The sequence below is a fragment of the Nicotiana attenuata genome, chromosome 3, assembly GCF_001879085.1.
Source record: "Nicotiana attenuata strain UT chromosome 3, NIATTr2, whole genome shotgun sequence".
NCBI classification, from domain to species: domain Eukaryota; kingdom Viridiplantae; phylum Streptophyta; class Magnoliopsida; order Solanales; family Solanaceae; genus Nicotiana; species Nicotiana attenuata.
In genome coordinates, this window is record NC_031991.1 from 25551553 (window position 1) to 25573951 (window position 22399).

The 22399-nt window shown below is 37.4% G+C and overlaps 1 protein-coding gene across 2 annotated transcripts; it reads left to right on the plus strand.

Annotated features, from left to right (window-relative positions):
• Positions 952–21705, plus strand: LOC109223425 (protein CHROMATIN REMODELING 25). Of its 2 annotated transcripts, none has more exons than XM_019387725.1 (21): positions 952–1257; positions 2023–2403; positions 2858–2944; positions 3047–3287; positions 3358–3483; positions 3574–3630; positions 5002–5088; positions 5346–5441; positions 14403–14453; positions 15056–15130; positions 15238–15324; positions 16330–16472; positions 16558–16690; positions 17505–17624; positions 17709–17822; positions 17914–17997; positions 18086–18160; positions 18230–18288; positions 18965–19139; positions 19214–19312; positions 20910–21705. In XM_019387725.1, the coding sequence occupies exons 1-21, from the start codon at positions 1064–1066 to the stop codon at positions 21345–21347; spliced, it is 2922 nt and encodes a 973-aa protein (XP_019243270.1). In that variant the 5' UTR covers positions 952–1063; the 3' UTR covers positions 21348–21705. The 2 variants fall into 2 exon arrangements, with proteins under 2 accessions (XP_019243270.1, XP_019243271.1); XM_019387726.1 differs by having other exon boundaries at positions 953–1257; positions 16381–16472.

Sequence of the window (22399 nt, forward strand, 5' to 3'; positions counted from 1 at the left end):
AATTTTTACCTTTAAAAAAAAAAAATTAAACTTTTGAAATGAGCAGAAATTAACTGCCATTGAAGTTCCGATTCTATTTCAAAAGAAAAAAAATTCGAAATAACTATCAATATTAAATTTTTTATATTTTTTAAAATTAGATGTGAAACTCCAATAAAGTTGGAGAATTGTCCAAAAAATTTTCACATGTCAATTTAATGTGATGCCACTTGTCATCTTAACCTTTCTTTGCTTCTCCTATTATGTATTAAATAAAAGATTCGACATATATTGCACCGATTCTAATACTCCAATTGAATTAATGCCCCAAATTCGGAATTAAGAACCCATTTGGACTTAAGATTTTTTTTACTTTTTTTTTTTTTTTTAAAAAAACTTAATTTTTTTTCGAAATTAGTGTTTGGCCATAAAATTTCTTATCTTCACTTGTAGATGAATTTTGGAATTTTTTGAAAATTTGAAAAATTCCAAAAAGCTGTTTTTCAAAATTTTCAGTCAGATCATTCACAAAACTTCAAAAACAACCCAAAATTATATTCATGTCCAAACACAACTCTAATTTTCAAATATCATTTTCATCTGAAAAAATATTTCACTTTTTTTTTTAATTCTTATGTTCAAACTTCCACTAATAGCCTGTTTGGCCAAATTGAGGTGTTTGGCCAAGCTTTTGGAAGGAAAAAAAGTGCTTTTGAGGAGAAGCAGAAAAAAGTAGCTTCTCTCCAAAAACACTTTTTTGAGAAGCACTTTTGAGAAAAATAAACTTAGAAGCAGTTTTTTGAAGCTTGGCCAAACACTAATTGCTGCTCAGAAGTGCTTTTCAAACTAATTAGTCAAACATAAACTGCTTCTTACCAAAAGTAATTTTGACAAAAGCACTTTTGAAAAAAAGCACTTCTTAAAATAAGCTAATTTTTGCAGATTGGCCAAACGGACTATAAGTTTGCAATTACTGGAAACTTGTTAGGTACGTTTCTCTCCCAATCTCTTCGACCTACCGCCAAAATCGAAAGATTCAAATGCTTTAAGCAGAGAGCAGCTTCTGAAAGAGTAAAGACGAGTAATGGAGGCCGAGGAGGAGGAGGTTCTTTCGTCTTCAGAACGTGATGATTCGAGCGAGGAATTCCTTTGCGAGCCCGATGATGACAAGGATTTCGAATCTAATAGCGGCGATGATGACCAGAATGTAGAATCTCACGCGGGTACCAGTTCGCCTGATGAAGATCGAAAATCGCAAAATGTTGATGCTCTTGTGAGGTAGAGTCAATTATTCATTTATTCTTTGCTTGCAAAGACCTAGCATATAAGTAGTAGGTGGATAAAACTGCTCTTCGAGTATGGTGGAGACCTTTGGTTAAATTAGGGTTTCGCAGTTATTCATATGTTATTGTGACAGAAGCTGTTTATTTTGTCAATCGCACTGGTTTATGTCAGCGAGGAGTTCTTAGAGTAGCAGTTAAATATGGATTAACTATGCGTAAATCCCAAACTAGTTAGGGACGGTTATATGAATCTTCTACTTCCGTTCTGCTGAGCTTGGCCAAGTGCTCCCTCTATCCCAATTTATGTGATGATATTTTCTTTTTAGTCTGTCCCAAAAAGAATGACACGTTTCTATATTTAGAAGTAATGTAGCATTAAACTTCCTATTTTTTCCGCAATTAGATGATTTTTAGCCACACAAGTATTTATGGCTTGTTTTCAACCACAAAATTTCAAAAGTTTTATGTCTTTCTTAAACTCGGTCAAAAACTATCTTATAAATTGGGACGGAGGAAGTACTAAATAAATTTGTCTTTTAGGCAAATTAGGGGGAACTCTAACAGCAGCTCTATACAATTTGAAGTTTGTACCAATGTTCTGATTCAAGACTTTCCTGCAGAGTTATTAGAATGCACATTTCACTTTTTGTGCAAAATGAATTAATACTTTTTGAATTCTGATAGATCACTAATGCTGAAGGGAAACTATTTAGGAATCTTATAACATGGATCTAAGATATCCTGATTGTGATGAAATCAGGGGTAACCTTATTGTGAAAAGACAATCCCTACTTCCACGAGTCTATTCAGTGACAGATGCAGCAGCCAATCTCCGAAAGCCATTCAAACCTCCAAGCTCCAATGGTTACAGTAGTACCAATGAGCATCTATCCCGTCGTCTTTGTGCTCGTAAAAGGTTTGTGCCATGGGGGTCAACAAGGCCAGTGTTGCTTGCAATTACAAACAGGCTGCACGCTCCAGAAGCTGCCGAGATAGATGTGGTGGAAGAAAATGTAGAACTGCCACCTGGTGTTGAACCTTTGGTGTTGTGGCAGCCTGAAGAAATTGTGGAGGAAGGCTGTAATTTAGTACCTATAATTGTGGATCCATTGCTTGTTAAGTTCCTTCGTCCTCATCAAAGGTACTTCATGATATAGGGGGTATTTGATTATTTGCATGTGATATTTAATGGTGCAATGTTGAATTAAGTGCATGAATGAAAGGGCAATGTTAAAAGCTATGGACTTGAATGTATCTTAGTATGATGCCCTCAAAAGATTCCTCATGTTGTCTGATTAGGTTACTTTGTGCCATTTAGTTCATGATATTCATGTTGAATTTGCAACATTATGCTGATGATATGTATCAGTAAGTTGATAAAATGTTCGCTCCTTGTCATAACTCCAAAAAGAATATTTATATTATTTGCATAACTTCAACCTTCTACTTAATGTTTAACACCATTGTAGTATCCAGTCTCTTTTAAATGCATTTCAAACGCCCTAAGCAACACCGAGAAACTCTTAAATTTGACTTTTTTTAGCATGCATGCAGCATCTAAGTCATTTAAAGACGATAGTTGATTTTACTTGCAGGGAAGGGGTCCAGTTCATGTTTGACTGTGTCTCGGGTGCACTTAGTACCTTCAACATTAATGGGTGCATTTTAGCTGATGATATGGGGTAAATTGTTTCTGATTATTCTCCCGTACTTCGTGCCTCTACGTTGAGCGGGCTTAGGTATTTTGTTTTGGCTTATTGGCTGCTCTTTGTGTTATTGTGCAGTTTAGGGAAGACTCTACAATCAATCACTCTACTTTACACTCTTCTTCGCCAGGGATTTGATGGAAAACCAATGGTCAGGAAGGCAATAGTCGTGACCCCTACCAGTCTCGTTAGTAATTGGGAGGCCGAAATCAATAAGTGGGTTGGAGAAAGAGTTAAGCTTGTTGCTTTATGTGAAAGCACCAGAGATGATGTTGTGTCTGGCATAGAAAGTTTTATTAATCCACGTAGTAATTTACAGGTAAATTTTTCTGACCTATCCAATTTGCAATTATGGTTAAGGGTTATCAATTCATATAATGTTCTCGCAGGTCTTAATTGTTTCCTACGAGACATTTCGAATGCATTCTTCAAAATTTAGTAATTCTGGATCATGTGACCTTCTCATATGTGATGAGGCTCACAGACTGAAAAATGATCAAACGCTGACTAATCGAGTAAGACATGTTTACTTATTCTGATGACCTAGATTTCCTTTTGTGGATGAATTAGAATCTTTGTTGAGCCCGATTAAAACTTGTGATTAGGCATTGGCTGCTTTAACTTGCAAGCGCCGGGTTCTGCTATCAGGGACACCAATGCAAGTGAGATCCTATCAGACTTTTCCTTTAATATCTGTTATTAACATAATCTGTTTTTGCTGTTTGATGCATGATCACGCCCAACTATGCCTTATAAAAAGGACTCTGCGGACGTTGCAAATATAACCCGAGTATTACGCCCAGGGTCGAATCCACAGAGAGTTAACCTATCAACCACTATCTTCAGACCCACTAATTGTTCAGAACCAGCTTCCCAAATATTCAAATCTCAGTTGAATGTTCTTTAACAACTACGCTTGCAAGTAACTAAATAGCTGTAAACTAAACTAATAAGGTTGTAAACAATTATGATAAAAAGCTAAGGCAATGATTTCCCCTATTGATGGAATCCCTTCTGTTTATGCTCATACAAATTTACCAACACATCTCTATCAATCATGAACGCTAATCTTACCGTAAATCTCTCCGAGTAATCACAGTAATTTACTATTGCACTCTCCCGAGATACACTAGCTTACCTTATTTAGCACGATTCACTTTAGATTACACCCAAGGCTTCGTTATCCCTAATCCCGCCTTTAAACCCGCAATTATAGATTCCTCTAATAATCTAGGAGTGGTGTTGTTCAACAATACCCTAAATATGCACTCTTTTCCAAGTTATGCACACTAAATAGGCACAGCTAATTGAGGATCCTGTCAATTAACTACAACAAACACGAAGTTGAACAAATAGAGATTAAACTAGCAATTTGTATTCACATAAACAAGAAGTTCATCACCCAATAGGTTCCATCAAAACCTTAGACAAGGAATTTAGCTACTCATGGCTATGGGAAAATAAACTAAGATAGAATTCATCATAAAAATCAAAAGTAAAGAAGAAAGATGTTTGGAGTATTCTTTCACAATGGTTTTCCTTGCTAAGAAACCCTAAAAATCAATACATCCTCTCTTGGGCGAAGTCTAATGTTTTAAATAGGGTTTAGGTCTAAAAATCCCGTATTTGACACTTTGACCCCTGAACTTTTCTGCGCCTGCCGCGGTTCTGCCGCGGTCGCGGTAGAACCGCGGCCAATCACCCTCTCTGAATCTCTAAAGTTCTGAAGCTGCCTTCCACCGCGGTTCTGCCGCGGTCGCGGTAGAACCGCGGCCAAACCATTTTTCTGAATCCTAAGAGCTGGCAGGGCGTAGCTTCATTGGGAATTTACACATTTGGCCTCTTTTCTCCAATTTTGACTCCAAAACTGCTCCTTAGCCTTCCTTATACATATATCACCTGCAAATCATGAAAAACACTAATAAGAGCATTTTGTTATCACTTTTAGCATTAAAACTACACAAGAAGGTGATTATTTAAGGTGTGATTATAGTCAAATTCACCTATTATCAATGCATTTTTCTTTCATGCAGAATGATCTAGAAGAGTTTTATGCTATGGTTAATTTCACCAATCCTGGTATCTTGGGCGATGCTGCACACTTTCGGCGTTATTATGAGGTGAGCTTACTACTTGAATACACAGAAAGTTAACGTGAATTCTAGTGTCCTTATTCTTTTCCCACAACTTTGTGGGGTTAAGGAACAACATAAGCTTTTTATCATATCAGCAGTGAATGCACACTCCATCTTATCTTTTATTCTCTTGGTAAGGACAAATAAAATTTTCGGGGTAAGGAGAAATATATTGGTTGTTACTCTTTCTTTCAGTATATAAGTATATAATCTAATTGTGTTTTTTATCCAACTGTTTGTAGGCACCAATAATTTGTGGTAGGGAACCCACTGCTGTCGAGGAAGAGAAGAAATTAGGATCTGACCGCTCTGCTGAACTAAGTTCAAAAGTTAATCAGGCAAGTTTTTCACTGAATAGCATGCGGTGTCAGAATTTTGACTAGTCTATTCGCTGCTTAGCAATTCTACACCCAAAAATCCAGTGTAGAAGATAGATATATGATTGAAATATCACTCTATGGACGCAGAAGGCTTGAAACCAGTCCATAATCTTTTTGTTTTCCTTTTGGAAGCAAAAGATCAAATCATTAAATTCGGGAAAATCGAAAATATTCAGAAATGAAATATAATCAGACATGACAGAAATTAATTAGTAAAAGTTAGTGCAAATTGGATTTGACTAGGAAATCACACTCCTTGCAGAATTTGATGCCTGTCTCTTGACTAAAGCAACATGTTAGGGACCTAAAATCTGGTAAATGCTCACATGTACTATTTTTTTTTCCTGATGAAGTAAGGTGTTATATCACTGGAATCAAGAAGAGGCAAAAGAGTACAAAAGAAGTTTGGTTAGCTCCTATTACAAGAATTCATATATCTAGAACAGGGAGTTAACCAAGACCAAAAAGTTGGTTTGTATGCCAAAGTAAGAGAACTAGTGAAATCTAGAAGGGGGATACCATCATTTACAGGGCTTAAGTTGCTCCAACTGAAAAGATTCATCATTTACCTAGATTTCAAGGAACAGTTAGGAGTTGAAATGACATCAAAGCATATGTGATTTCTTTCTGTCCAAATACACCATAAAATACATGTGAGGGTCACCTACCAGATTTTCTTGATGGTTCTGTCATCATTCCAAAAGCTCCAACTTTCAAATTTTTCCTTTATATCTATGGAATTGTTCAACTAATGCCAAAAACTGACAGGAACATGTGCCATAGATCAGCAGCCACTGTACAATGCAAAAATAGGTGGTTGATTGATTCTGAATTGTCTTGGCACATATAGCATCTATTCACCAGCTGAAAGTTTGTTACGTTCCCCTGCTAGTTCGGTTCTAGTAATGGGGCGATGCGGACCAAATCAGAGTTAATATGGAGTAAATTAGGAGTTTGGGAAGAGGTTTTCTTTTTGCGACCTATGGTGCTGGATCGTTAAGAAAGAACCTGCAATCTCTTGAGTTAAAGTACTCCAAGTCTGGAATAATTTTCTATCTACCTTTCACTGAATTCAAATAACTTTAAAAAAAAACACTGATGGATTAACCACCCACCTAAAAATTGGGAAATAACTTCCTAACACAACTGGAATGAGAAAGTGGCTTACTACTGATAACCGCTACTACTAATAATTGCTACAGGAAATATATGAACATAACTATCAGATGCATGAAGTTGCTGAACTCATCTACTTCCTGATGAAACTTTCAATGTGTAAATGTTTGGTAGACTAAAGGGGGGGTGCTAACATTACTCCCCTTCTTCAAATCGCGCATGCTCAAGCGAGAAATGTGGAAAGTGTTGTTGGTAGTCAAATCAGTGCTAGGATTTGATTCTTGTGCGTCAGATTCTTTTTCCTCTTCCTCTAAAGATTCAATCCAGAATAATTTCTTGCATTGATGGCCCCGGGTGAATGGTTCATAACAATTAAAACAAAGAGTCCCTTAAGGCATCTTTCCTCCATCTTAGATCTGGTCAATTTCTTTACAAATCAGGTGTGTTGTTGAGGTGAGAAATCTACGGTCTTTAATCTGCGGACATACGATAATTCCGAATGAAGGGGTTGTCCCTTGTGTTCATAAAGCCGGGACATACTCAGTGCCGTAGCCAAATCTGGAGGATTATGCAACTCCACTTCAGTTTCTATATAGTCAGCAAGACTATTGATATAATGTTCAAATTTTTTGCGACTGTAGGTATTGACCTGCAAAATGAATTGCTCAAACTTTTCCTCGTAATCTGCTACAGACCCGACCTGACACAACTTAGCCAATTCTCCCAACTTTTAACTTCTGATTGGTGGCCCAAAACGAAGGTAATATTGACGTTTGAATTCATCCCAAGACGATTGAGGCATATCTGTCTCTAGTTGAAGGAACCAGAGTTTTACATTCCCCTCCAAATGAAAAGAAGCAAGTCCAACCTTTTCTTCTTCTGCAGTTTGCTGGTGGCGGAAGAAGTGTTCGCACCTGTCAACCATTCCAAAGGGTCCTCTTGGCCACTAATACGCGGGAAATCCAACTTTGTATAGCTAGGAACTTCCTTCGATTTCTGATCCTGACCTTCCTGCCACTCCAGTTTTACCCTTCCAATCTCGATTATGACTGGTACTTTCAGTTGATTCAGAATCGGCCTTCGAATTTGCTAAATCCTTTGTGATTGCATCTAAGCGAGCATTTATTGCTTCCTATTTGGGTAAATTGGGTGCACGTTCTTCTTGGAACAAGTTCATAGTACCCGTTGTTGTTGGATTTGGTCTCCCATAACTCCCGTCTTTGATACCAAGTTGTTACAGTCCCCTGTTACAAATCTAGTTATGGGACACCCCTAAGATCAAATCAAAGTTAATATGTACTCCCTCTGTTCCAATTTATGTGAACCTATTTGACTGGGCACACGGTTTAAGAAAAAATGAAGACTTTTGAAATTTGTGGTCCTAAACAAGTCAAAAAGGGGCCAGAGTATTTGTGTGGTTATAAAAGCTTCTCATTAAGGATAGAATTGTAATTTTAAGCTAAATTGTTTCCAAATTTAGAAAGGGTCATTCTTTTTTGAATAGATCAAAAAGGATATAGGTTCACATAAACTGGAACGGAGGGAGTAGTAAATTAGGAGTGTGGGAAGAGGTTTTCTTTTTGCGACCTATGCTGCTGGTTCGTTAAGAGAGAACCCGCAATCTCTTGAGTTAAAATACCTAAAGACTGGAATAATTTCCTCCTACCTTTCACTGAATTCAAATAACTTTAAATACAAATACTGATGGATTAACCATCCACATAAAATTGGGAAATAACTTCCTAACACAACTAGAATGAGAAAGTGGCGTACTACTGATAACTGCTACTACTAATAACTGCTTCCTACTACTAAACTGCTATAGGTCATATATGAATATAACATAGGTCTCATTTGTTTACACTTAATGGAGGTCTGAATCTTAATCATTCAAATCTTAGACATTAAGTGTATTTATTTTTTAAGTATGAATCTTAATTATTCAAATATTAATGATTAATTGTCTCTATTTTTTTTAATTCACAACCACTTAAATAAGTCTGAATAGGTTTGAATGATTAAGATCTATAACAAAGACTTAATTTCATATGTTATCGTATTGTTACCGCCTCCCTTCTTGTATATATTTTCATTAATGTGGTGCTTATGCTTTCCTAAGCCGAGGGTCTATTGGAAACAACCTCTCTATCCTCACAAGGTAGGGGTAAGGTCTGCGTACAAACTACCCTCCCCGGACCCCACGGTGTGGGATATTACTGGGTATGTTGTTGTTGTTGTACTGCTACCGCCCATCATTATCACCTACTACCAAATCACTCATCAACACCTGAGTTACTCGGACATGGGTGCGGGTGTCCGACACGGGTGCAGATTTAGAGGTCTGATCCTTTGAGATGTAAATTCTAAGATTCAGGGATACAGATCCTAGTACGGATACGGGTGCGGGCAGTGTTGTGAAATACAGACGCTTCCTCGCTTAAAGCGAGAAGCGAAGCGAGACGACCCATCGAACGCTTTAGCTGAAGCATAGCAGGTATTCAAAAGCGCACGCTTCCCAATAAAAAGCGAGAAGCGACGATGCGAAGCGAAACGAAGCGTAAGAAGCAAGCGCTTCTATGTATTACAGGGCTGCCAACCTATTTAACTAAAAAAGCTGTTCTTTTTTTAAAACATTATCGACCAGCAGCAACAGAGAAAGAAAGAGGCGACCTAGGGTTCAAGTTTTCTACATTTTTCAAATTCAAGATCATCAAGTTTGGTCTAGGTTCGTGATCTCTTCGTCCTTCCTCTTCACTGTTTCAGCTTCCAAATAACAGTGAAATGCTGGCGAATTCTTTTTCCCTTCAGTTCTTCTTTCTCATTCTTCTCCTCTTTTTCTTCATTTTCTTGCACTGTTTTTTCGTTTGAAATGCTGCCCATTTTTACTGGAATGGTATACTGCCTTTCTTCTTATTTTCATATCTTTTATTCTTAGTTCTTATTGCCTTTCTTCTATGTTATGTAGTTGTTCTTTTAATGGCACCAAAAGAAAATAGGAAAGACCCGTCTTGGGCTTATTCTGCAAGAGTTAGCGAGACCAACAAGATGGCAATTAGATATCTTTTTTGTGACAAGATTTCAAATGGGGGAATCTATCGTCAAAAAGCGCATCTAATCGATGTTGATCCAAATGTCGCATCTTGTCCTAAAGTTCCATCGCATGTGAAGGAAGAATTGAAAGCATTCCTTCAAAAAAAAAAAGAGAGTTAAAGACTCAAATGATTCATGAACAAGAACTGCATAATCTTGATGATGATGATGATGAAATAGAAGAAGGTGATGGTGCTTCGTCGCTTCCATCAAAATCACAAAGCGGGGAAGGATACAAACAATGTCTTCTAGTTGTGGATCTACTGGCAAAACTAAAGGTCCTACGGATTGTTATTTCCCTAAAAAATCAGGAGATAAGGGAGAAAAAAATGGTAATCCTCAAATTGATGCCAAAGCGATTTTGAGGGATCGTGCAGTTGCAATGTTTGCGCGGTGGATGTATGATGCAGGTCTTCCTTTTAATTGTGTTAACCATACTGACACTTTTTCTGCTTTTATTGAGGCCGTAGGCCAATATGGTCTAGGAATGAAGCCTCCAACTTATCATGAAGTTAGAGGTCCATATCTAAAAAAAGAGGTGGAAGAGACTAACAAAATCGTGGGGGAGCACAAAGTAGAATGGAACAAGTTTGGTTGTTCCATAATGATGAATAAGTGGACGGCAAAAAATGGAAAAATGATCATCAATATCTTGGTGAATTCTCCTAAGGGAAGCTTGTTTCTTGAGTGCGTTGATGCAAACGACTCTTCTACTGATTCAACCAAAATGTACTCCTTGTTCAAGAGTACAATAGACTCTATTGGAGCAGAAAATATTGTTCAACTTGTCACGGACAACGCCAGTGAAAATGTTAAAGCTGTTGATTTGATGTATGTAGGGTACCCACATATTTATTGGATTCCGTGTACAGCACATTGCATTAATTTGATCTTCGGTGACATTATCAAGGAAAGACCCTTCAGTTTAGTCTTTAATAAGGCAATTAGAGTGCATTCCTATATTGTTCAAAGGCCTTTATTATTGAATATGATGAAGAGATTCACTAAATAAAGAAGCTTGGTGAAACCTGCATAGACAAGATTTGCTATCGCTTTCTTGACTTTGCATAGGATGTATGAGCGAAAATGCAATTTGAAGAAGTTTTTTCAGATGAGTACACTCACAGTGCCTATGGAAGGGAAGCTCGAGGGAGAGAATTTGCAGATATTATACTTTCTAGTTCATTCTGGAACAATGTGGTTCATGCATTGAAAATTGGTGGTCCTTTAGTTGAAGTGCTTCGTTTGGTGGATGGAGAGCAAAGGCCACCAATGGGCTACCTTTACGAAGCAATGGATAGGGCAAATAAGGCTATTCAAAACTCTTTTAGTGATCAAAGAAAATACAAAAGAGTCTTTGAGATCATAGATAAAAGGTGGAGCGGTCAGATTCATCGCCCTTTGCATGCTCTGGACTTGTTTTGAACCCGGAACTGTTTTATGACAATGAAGAGAGGATTCTAGGAGATGAAGAATTGTGGAAGGGATACATTGAATGTATTGAGAAGTTGGTACCTGATTTATCCGTGCAAGATAAAATAACAAAGCAATTTAGTACTTATAGGAATGCTGAGCAACTTTTTGGAAAAACATGGCGATTAGACAAAGAAAGATGAAGTCACCAGGTGAGCGAGTGCTTATATGTTGCTTTATAGTTAATAAGTTATTTCTTTATCAATATTATGTTTTGAATATTTGTTTACTTCTACATTTGAATGGTAGAAGCAATATGGCCATTCCACTCCAGAATTACAAAAGTTTGTCATCAAGGTTCTAAGTCTAACGTGTAGCTCATTCGGGTGTGAATGGAATTGGAGCGTGTTTGAACATGTAAGAACTAAGAAGAAAGATTTAGTATATTGAGATAATTAAATTATATCTCAATTGTCCTAATCTTACTAATTACTTATTATTTGCAGATTCATACCAAAAAGAGGAACAAACTAACCTTGAAGCGTCTCAATGATCTAGTCTTCATTAAGTACAATAGATAGTGTTGGGAAAAGCGCTCGCTTCAGCGCTTAAAGCGCGAAGCGAGACCTCGGGCGCTTCTGTGATGTGAAGCGTAGCAGGTTGAATAAAGCGAGCGCTTCTGCAAAAAAAGCGAGAAGCGTAAAAGAGACCGTAGCGACAGAAGCGAGCGCTTCTATATACTAAGGGTTGCCAACGTTAAGAATTTAAAAAGTTTATCAAGTTCAAGCCTAGGTATGTGCCCAGGTATGTGATCTCCTCCTCCTCCCAAAATAGCAGCGAAATGCTGGGCAGTTTTTTTTCCCTTCAGTTCTTTTTCTCATTCTCTTCTTTATCTTCTTTTTCTTTCACTGTTTCAGTGATAAATTGCAGCGAAATGCTTTAATCTTGTAGAAGAATAGGATGCTCATTTTGTGCTTTAATTGATGCTACTCTTTAGTTTTTACATTGATGTATGGAACATTTGCGTACAATTACATGTGTTGTCTATGTAGTATTTATTTTAATATTTTTAAAAAAAATTCCGCTTCACTTCAAAAAGCGACCGCTTCGCTTCTCGCTTTAAGCGAAAAAGGGCTTGTCACTTTTCCTCGCTTCACGCTCTTCACAACACTGACAATAGAACATTGAGGCGTCGTTACAACGCTCGCAATGTAATTGATCCAATTAGTTTGGACATCATCGATGACGCTAATGAATGGCTAACTGGAGTCCTGGAAGATCATGCAAATGAAGAAGTATTTGAGGAAACTTCTGATTTCACTTGGGGTGATGTTGCGGAGGCGCATGGAATTGAGGAGAGGATTTATGGTTTGAGGGTGAGTACTCAAAGTCAAGTTCACAGAGGAAGGGAAAAGAAGTAGCTACTTTGTCCCTATTTGATGAAGAAGAAGAAGTTGAAGAAGATGACGAGCAATATAATAATGATAATGGAATACAAGAATTTGACAATCTTGTTCACAGAGGAATGGAAAAGAAGTAGCTACTTTGTCCCTAGTTGATGAAGAAGAAGAAGTTGAAGAAGATGACGAGCAATATAATAATTAATGATAATGGAATATAAGAATTTGACAATCTTGTAGAAGAATATGATGCTCATTTTGTGCTTTAATTGATGCTACTCTTTAGTTTTTACATTGAAGTGTTGAACATTTGCTTACAGTTACATGTGTTGTCTATGCAATATTTATTTTAATATTTTTTTATAAATTCCGCTTCACTTCAAAAAAGCGATCGCTTCGCTTCTCGCTTTAAGCGAAAAGGGGCTAGTCGTTTTTCTCGCTTCACGCTCTTCACAACACTGGGTGCGAGGATCCTGCTAAAAATAATTCAAAAAAAGAATATAAAAATATCTCTAAATTATGAGAAATTTTATGGAATACTTATGTATAGCTTGTAAAGTGTGGATTTATTTTTTATTCTCAAGTTGTAGATACGTAAAGGATTACTTTCCTAGATAAGGTATGCTATTTTCTTCAAATATACCCTAGTTTTGGTTCTGATTTTAGGAAACAAATTGTATCTCGTGCGGATCCCATACCCACACTCATATTAGTGTCGTGTCTACATGGATGCGGTACCTAAACTGCCGTGTCGGAGCAGCTTAGATCACCATTATACTCAACCACCAGTATCGACCACCACCATACTTAACCACCATGATCGACCATCACCATCCTCAACCATAGCTGCCACCGCCATCATTATCAATCACCCACCATCCTAACATTATCGGATTCCACCACCCACCAACCCACCATTATCAACTAACACCACCACCATTATCCTCAACCATAGCCACTCGCCCGCCCACCTGAACTATCACCAATAGCCATCCTCACCACCATCATCAACCATAGCCGCCATCGTCCACCATTATAAACCATCACCACCCACCACTATCTTTCTCAACCGCAACTACCACTATCAATCATCACTAGCTACTATCCAGACTAGAACTACCACCATCAACCAAAACCACCACCAACCACAACCTCTAGTCGATATCCACAAGCACCACCATTAGCCATCACCACCACCCTCTCGTATTATTTAAATTTTTTAATTAATAGAATACTAAATTAATTAGTATTTTATTTGAATTTTTTATTTATTAATTTTTAAATAAAAATAAATTTTATACATTCAGATATTGAAAAAACAAATAGTCTTAATCATCTAGTATTCAGATAGTAATACACATCTTAATATTCAGATGTGTATTTAGATTTAGACGTTTTGATCTTAAATACATCTTAATATTCGTATGTGCATTCAGATTCAGATGTCTTAATCTTTAAACTAACAAATGAGGCCTAACAGATGCCTGAAGTTGCTGAACTCATCTACTTCCTGATCTTCTGAAACTTTCCATGTGTAAATGCTTGGTAGACTAAAAGGGTGCTAACAAAGTTCCTTCTACATGGATTGTCTTGGGTCGGATAGCATCTTTGAGGGCTGTCCATGTAAAGCACATGACCCTTGTAGGGAGTTTTGACTTCCATATCAGCTTCCAGGGCCAATGCTCAATCACTTCTTTAGGTGCACACAGTTTGTTGTACCCTACCTTCACTGAATATGAACCTTTACTGGAGTTGCCCCACCTTAGTCCGTTGTTGACTTGTGAGTTCATTCTGAAGCCTTCGAGTATTCTGAAGTGCTTTGAAGTGTTTTCCCTCACATGTGGTGATTTGAAGTGTTTTCCTGCATATTACTAATAGCCTTTTTTGTTCCTAATGTCAGTTTATTTTGAGGAGGACAAATGCGTTATTGTCAAACCACCTACCACCAAAGGTATGCCTTATCTTTAACTCATTAGATAATGTAACACCGTGTATTATGAAGAAGTGTTGAATGTGCTAAGAAGATTCTGACATTAGAAGAAGCACAATGACTTTATCTACTGCACTTTTTGCTACTCTATAGGATCTGTTATTTTGTGTAGACTGTTGTTTGAGGTACTAATTAAATGATAAACCACCAAGTTGTGATTTTGGCATCTAGGGCAAACTCCTTTCGTCTCCTGTATGTTTGACTGACAAAATTCGGACCAAGTAGAGTAGTAATAACTTTATTATACTCGAATTATTAAGTGACTTTTTGGAGTTTAATACAGCTTTTGACTGTGTTCTCCTCCTTACTCAAGACTTAGGGGTGCAGCAGAACAGTTAACTCAATGCTACAAAAAAGGAAAAAAACTAAATGAAAAGAATGTTATTTAGGTGTTAAAGCAACACAAGTAAAAAAGAAATCAAAAGTTTTACCTCAAAAAATCTTTATTCATTTATCCTGTTCAGAAAAAAGAATGTCTTCTCATTTATGTAGATAGTAATTATATGTTGGTAAGCATTTTGATCTTCTGAAGGTTCTGAGTGAAGTCGCTTTTTACTCTGCAGATAATCGAAGTTGTTTGTTGCAAGTTGACACCTCTCCAGTCAGATCTGTACAATCATTTTATACATTCGAAAAATGTACAATTCTTATTTGTTGTAGCTTTTTCTCATGTGGAGTATTTATATCATTTAGCTCTTCTCTAGGATAATTTAGTTTGTTTTTGTTCTACCACTACCAAGTACAGGTGAAACGAGCTATCACTGAAGAAGCAAAGCAATCAAAAATCTTAGCTTATATAACAGCTCTGAAGAAGCTTTGCAATCATCCGAAGGTGAGCTATCATTGGCTCATAGTTTCTCAAGTCTATTCATTTGTAACAACTATACTGCTTATTGTCTAAAAAAAGTATACCAGCATTGGGTCTTCTTTTAAGATACCAGCAACGCTACATGGTTTTCCATTTTTTTTGTGTGTGTGTACTTTTTTAGAGGAAGACAAACAGATTAAGAATAGCAACTGATACTTATAAAATGTACCGAAAACCATTCCTTTAATGTTGATACCTCGAAATGTACCTGAAACTATTGCTTCATGTTGATACCTTGAACATGTACCTGAAACTAATGCTTTATGACAAAAGTAGGTGTTAGAATATTTTGCACTTCCATTGCAAGATAGTGGTGAAGTTAATGGTGGTAACTTATAGGCACTTCCATAGAAGACTAATTCCTTATAATTGAAAATTATGGAAAGATAAACCTCTTGAATTGTCCTTGCTTTACCTTGTTACTTCTTTTTCTCAATCCTTATTACTTTCATAGCAGAATGTAATCCCAAATGGGAGGTAAGCAATTTCTAATCCAACATAGCGAAAACCATGATATTATCCCCTTTGAATTTGTTGAGTTGATGGTCAGTGCCTGTAGTAACTTCTATAAATATGAATATTCCTGAGAATTTAAATTTGGGAGAGCAAAACTTTAGGATAATTCTTCTTGTTGACCTTTTCTTTTTGATATCGAAGAAATTTCCTGTGGGTTTCTGGCCTGACTCCAGCAGCGCACAGGTTAGAAACTCCGGGGAGTATGGGTTTGCCAATTGACCCTCCTTCCAACTTAAACACCAGACTTTGTCTACCGCAGGGTTTGAACCTGTAACGTGCACCTAACACCGACATCACGTGTTGCTTCCTTAACACGGGACCTAAGCCCTGGGGTCCTGTCCCCCTTGTGTTAACTTTTTACTGCTTTTCCTTATTACTTTCATAACACATTAGAATGACAAAAGTTCCTACTCCAACTAAGTCAAAACCATGATATTATCCTTTTGAGTTTAGTCAGTTTTGCAAGTAACAAAACTGTTGCTTACTAATGTCAAATATTCGAAGCTGATATACGACACAATACGAAGTGGAAGTCCAGGGACATCAGGATTTGAGGACTGCATCCGCTTTTTCCCTCCAGAAATGTTTTCTGGAAGGTAAGCTGTTTTAGCCCACTGTCTCTCTGAAAATCGATTTTCAACTTTTTTCCCAAATAAAGGAGTCTTACAAATAATCTGCTAGGTGTGGCTCATGGACTGGCGGAGCTGGGTCGTGGGTTGAACTGTCAGGGAAAATGCATGTCTTAGCCCGGCTACTGGCTCAACTTCGTCAGAAAACTGATGATAGGATTGTTTTGGTTTCCAATTACACACAGGTATCGAGGAGTAACTCTATTAACAGAATCAGACGTGTGAAATACACGTTTTTCTGTTACATGTGTTAGTTTTCTTCGATTTGAATGAATGTTTAGTTTGCTCTGGCTTTAATTTCAGCTTCTGATCACAATTATGAATTAATGTTCTGAGAGGGCTTTTGGGTGGCTTAATGTACTCGCCACTAGTGTTTTCATTAATTAATGGGCCTGTTAAGATCACCGAATCATTTTTTATACTGTCTAAAAGCATTTGTATTTTTTGATGGGCTCTGTCCGGATAATTGACAGTGCTTTTGGTGTCATTACCTCAGTCTGGTATAATTTCCATATTTGGTCAATCCTAGGAATTGCACTTCCTTCTGCAGATTTGCTAACTTTGTTCTTCCCGTTCTAACTCTTGGTCGAGTGCTCTTGTGTTTTCTAAAATTGAGGTACATGCCACAATGATCTTCATCTCTTAAATACCGAATGTTTTTCTCGGTATTAATAATCTAATTTCCATAGTTGTAATAGGATCAAGTGGCTGTATTATCTATCCAGTCTCTAGCTCCTATAGTTACTCGGTTTAATTTCTGCTGGTAAAACTTTAGCATCAGTCCGACAATCAGACTATTTTGATGACTATAATATCTGTTTCATAAGATAGCAAAGGTCAACAGCCTGCTTTCAAGATTCGAACACTGCTATATATCATTATTTATTTGTTTACCTATAATCAACTTTTCTAATGTATAAGTCAGTAACTGAAATCTCACTTTACTTTTCTCTTCTTTCTTTTGCGTCTGTCCTAACTGTGTAAGTTGTGAATAATCAGACGCTGGACCTTTTCTCTCAATTATGCCGTGAAAGGAGATATCCCTTCTTAAGACTTGATGGAACTACATCAATTAGTAAAAGACAGAAGCTAGTTAATCGTTTCAATGATCCAACAAAGGTACATGGGGATGTTGTTATGCTTTAATTTTTTTATGCTTTCACAGATTTGGCATTAGCAAGACTTATTTAGTGCATATTTTAGGATGAGTTTGCATTTCTGTTGAGCAGCAAGGCTGGAGGTTGTGGTCTTAATTTGATCGGTGGGAACCGTCTGGTTTTGTTTGATCCTGATTGGAATCCAGCCAATGACAAACAGGTGAAGGCTTTCTCCCGAGAATTACCAAATGACAGCCAGAATATATTTCACATCAGGTACATAATTTCCAGATTTTCCAACTCTTCCACAGGCTGCTGCAAGAGTCTGGAGAGATGGACAAAAGAAGAGGGTCTACATCTATAGGTTTTTGAGTACTGGAACTATTGAAGAAAAGGTTTGATTGTTAGAACTTAGAACCATTTGCTTAACAAGTTCCTATTTGCTCTCCTTCTCCATTGAAGAAGCATTATATTTATTTGCAGGTGTACCAGCGTCAGATGTCAAAGGAGGGTCTTCAGAAAGTTATTCAGCAGGAACAAATAGATTCTGATATCCAGGTACTGTTTTGGAGTCTCTTATCTTTTCTTACTCTTCTGCTGAAATGTGGTACCAATACGTGATTGCAGGGAAACTTTCTCTCTGCAGAAGACCTGCGGGACCTGTTCGCATTTCATGATAGTGTGAGGTATGTTCCCGTGCGAAATTGCATTAGCTAGTGCATTAGAATTCTCCAATACCTGCATGACTCAAGTAATTTTATCAGTTGTTACAGTGAAGTTGGACCTTCCATAGCGTGGAAGTGAAGAGGAACCCCCCCCCCCCCCTTCTGCTTTAGCATCTGAGACATACCAAAAGGCGTATGTAATGGGATTCAAAGGTAGATCGCGGATTTAAAGGCAGTGTACAACTCTTTGCATGTGTGTGTGTGTGTATACACATCATGATTATTTAGTTTGAGTTTGCGGCAGTATGTGCAACTACTGCTTATATGCAGGATATGTCTCTGAGAATTACGCACTGTCACCCGATTTCCTGTTCTGCATCTTCAAATGAGGAAAAAGCATCTGCACACATTGTATGGTTAAGAATTCATCTTTTTCTCTGATCTGTTTCCTTTGGATAAGAAGAAAGATTGTCCACTATATCGGCGGGGTTAACTTTATAGGAGAAATTACTTATGGCAGCTCAACATTGTGTAGTTCTCATGTACCTTCATGTTGGAGCGATGATTATTTAAGTAGATTCAGACATTTTATTATGCCCAAGTGTAATCTCATCTTTACGCTCTTCTATAGCTTCATATCTCATATAACCAAAATGCATATTGTCTTTCATATTTATTTCAACTGCTGTCAATATAGGTCTGAGATTCACGAAAAAATGAGCTGCAACCGCTGCCAACCAGATGCAGTGATGCCAGATGACAACCCAATAGCTGATTTCAACACTCAGGGTCTTCAGCCCGACCAAGAGGATATTGGGGGATTTGCAGGCGTAGCTGGTTGTCTGCATACATTACGAAGCTCGGAGAAACAGGTTGGTTTATATTTCTGTAGCCCAAGTTTCAGTTCTGTAATTTGGTTCTCATGCTAACAAACATCCTGTTCCAGATTGGAGCTCCAAAGGAAGAGGATTTAGCCGGTTGGGGTCATCATTTTTCCCCAAAATCTGTGCCAGATGTAATTTTCCAGTCTGCAGCAGGAAACGAGGTAAGCAGAGAGGCCAAATGGCTATTACATTGAACTCAGACCACAACCTCCTCTCCTCCCACGCCCTGTAACAACAAACCCAGTGTATTCCCACAAGTGGGGTCTGGGGAGGGTGGGATGTACGCAACCTTACCTCTATCCTGGAAAGGCAGAGAGGCTTGTTTCCAATAGGCCCTCGGCTGAAAAAAAGAAGAGAAGGAGCACAACGACAAGTAGGAGCAACTCAAGATAATAAGAAAACTGAGTCAAAGAAAGCAATCAAACAATAGGTAGTAATAGCAAATTGAGAATAAAACGAACACAAAATATTAAGAACGCTGACGCAAAGATAGCAATCAAACAATGGGTAGCAATATCAATCTAAGAATAAAACAAAACCATACAAACACTAATGCTACTGGACCAAGAAAGAAAAAGAGACGCTCGACTAACTACTAACCTTCTATCCTAATCCTCAACCTCCACATCCTCCTATCCAGGGGTCATGTCCTCAGTAAGCTCCAACTGCGCCATGTCCTGCCTAATCACCTCTCCCCAATACTTCTTTGGCTTATCTCTACCCCTCCTCATACCCACCAAGGCCAACCTCTCACATCTCATAATTGGGGCATCTATACTTCTCCTCTTAACATGCCCGAACCACCTCAGCCTTGCCTTTCGGATCTTATCCTCCACGGGAGCGATTCCGACCTTATCTTGAATGACTTCATTCCTAATCTTATGTAACCTGGTGTGCCCACACATCCATCTCAACATCCTCACTTCAACAACTTTCAACTTCTGGACATGGGAGTTTTGACTGGCCAACACTCTGCCCCATACAACATAGACGGTCTAACCACCACTTTGTAGAACTTACCTTTGATAAGTTCTGGGTAACAAAAAAGTAAATGAAGAAATAAAAAAGGAATGAATAGAGAGTCAAACTTCTGAGTTCTATTTAATGTACTAAAAGATCTTCAAAAGTCTACTCACGTGGCATACTCCAATAAATGTTGAGATAGATTATTATGACCAATGGAGTATGGGTAGATTTAGTATTGGTTTATGGATGAATACCAAACAAAACCGTAGAAGTACCGCTTGAAATTTTTTACAAGTTGTTTAAACTTTGGAACCAAAATTAAGACGATGTACAGGGTTTAGGAGTAAAAGTAACATTTTAAATTTTAATCTGTGTGTATTAAAATCTATATTTCTGATTAAATTTTGGTTTAAAGTATAGTTTTAACTTCAAATAATGTTAAATGTCTCGCAAAACTCATCAAAATTATATGGTCTTACACTACAGATACAGTTTATTACGGTCCAATTTACAACATGAACTGCACGTTTCTAGGAATTCTACTACTACAAAATTTTGTGAATTGCATGTCTAGGAGATCCTGTAGCTTGTACTGAGTAGAATCTTTTTGGGCCTGCTTTTCCGTACTCCAAAGTTTCAAGCTAAGAAAATTGTGAAAGTTCGTTGTAGGATACTTACTAATGTTACATAATGAAGCCAAAAAGGAGACAAAGTTAACCCTTTATGTCCCTCGGGGTCTTATTTACTGTTCTATTATCTGAAATTGGAATACTCATTTTGTAAAATTTGCAGGTTTCTTTTGTTTTCTCTTGCCAAGTAGATGGGAAGCTTGTGCCTGTTGAATCAACACTAAAACCAAGACACGAGGTGGAGAATAGAGAATTGTCTCATTTCAAAGAAAAACTTTTGAAAAAGTCCAATTTTTCATCTCCACGACGAGCACCATCATTACCAACATTGTCATCAAGCAAGCAATCCAGCGAGAAGGAAAATTCAATTCAGAAACTGAATTTGATATCGCAAGCTCAAGCGCTGTCAACATCAACTCCTAATGAAATTTCTATGAGTACATTACCTGCATTTTTCAAACCTTTGCAAAAGCCAAGAAGCAAGTTAAATAGATCTTTAGAGGATACTAAAATAAACTTGAAGAACAAACTCTTTTCCGAGAATCATTTGCCCAGAAAGAGATTATCTCCCGATTACATAGATGATGATGATTTTGCCTAGATTTTGTTCCTTTGCGTTGTTTCCTTCATATGTTTCACTTTACCTGGCTACAATTTAACAATATCTGGAGCTATCAAACCAGTCCTATATGTTTCAGTTATACCGGGTTCTCAGTAATGAACCTAAGTAGCTTTTTGTAGAGGCATTTGATTGGTGAAATATTTACACTGAAGGCATGGCAAAAAATTTGATGGTATGGACCATTCTTCTGGCTTCAATTAAGGAACATTCACATTAGTTGATTCTTATGTTTTGCAGATATTTCTTATTTTCTCCCATTGTGGCATGCTGGAAGGAGACTTCTTGATATGTAGGTTTTATCTTCATATATACAATGGACAAACCAAAGTTGAACTTCTATTTGGTTTTTAATCGTATTTGTCCATTTTGATGGTTTGGCCCATTCTTCTGGCCTCAATTCAGGGAACATTGCCAATAAGGATTGGCATTAGTCAATTATTATTTTCTGCAGATATTTCTTGTTATCTCCCATTGTGGGATGTCGGAAAGAGACTTTTTGATATGCTCTCAGTAATTGATTTCACCACTTCTTGATGAGGTTTGTCCATTCGAGTCTTTCAAATAAAATAGGTGAGCATTGACAGTACATCTCTTCCCTCCCCCCCNNCAAAAGTAGATATTACATTACTGCAACGAACAAACAAATTGGGCAAAGGTGCCCATAGCATCATGTGCAATCCAACTAGAGTAAAAGTGCTCCAAAGGTACTTCTTTCAAAAAAGTAATAGAATACTTAGCTAAGTTGTGTGCTAGTAATTTTGATTTCTAGAAATATAAACAAAGTCTACATTATTAAACAAAGTTGATAGCTTGCACGTCTTCACAAGCTGCTTCTATCTCCCATGAGGTAGTGACTTTTTTTTTTTTTTTTTTTTTTTCTGGATCATATCATTAATCTATTTGCTTTTGATAAAAGCTTCACCTTGTTTCAACCATTTCTGGTTGCACTTTCAATAGCCATTCTTATAGCAAGCACTTTAGCATAGCTTTTCCCAGAAACTGAATTGCGAACCATGTGCATGAAGCAGTTT

Bases quoted from the DNA above. Each gene is read 5' to 3' on its own strand.
- LOC109223425 (XM_019387725.1), top strand. From the start codon at position 1,064: ATGGAGGCCGAGGAGGAGGAGGTTCTTTCGTCTTCAGAACGTGATGAT. The intron at 2,945-3,046 runs GTAAATTGTTTC...GTTATTGTGCAG, and splicing joins ATTTTAGCTGATGATATGGG to TTTAGGGAAGACTCTACAAT. The intron at 5,442-14,402 runs GCAAGTTTTTCA...TCCTAATGTCAG, and splicing joins TAAGTTCAAAAGTTAATCAG to TTTATTTTGAGGAGGACAAA.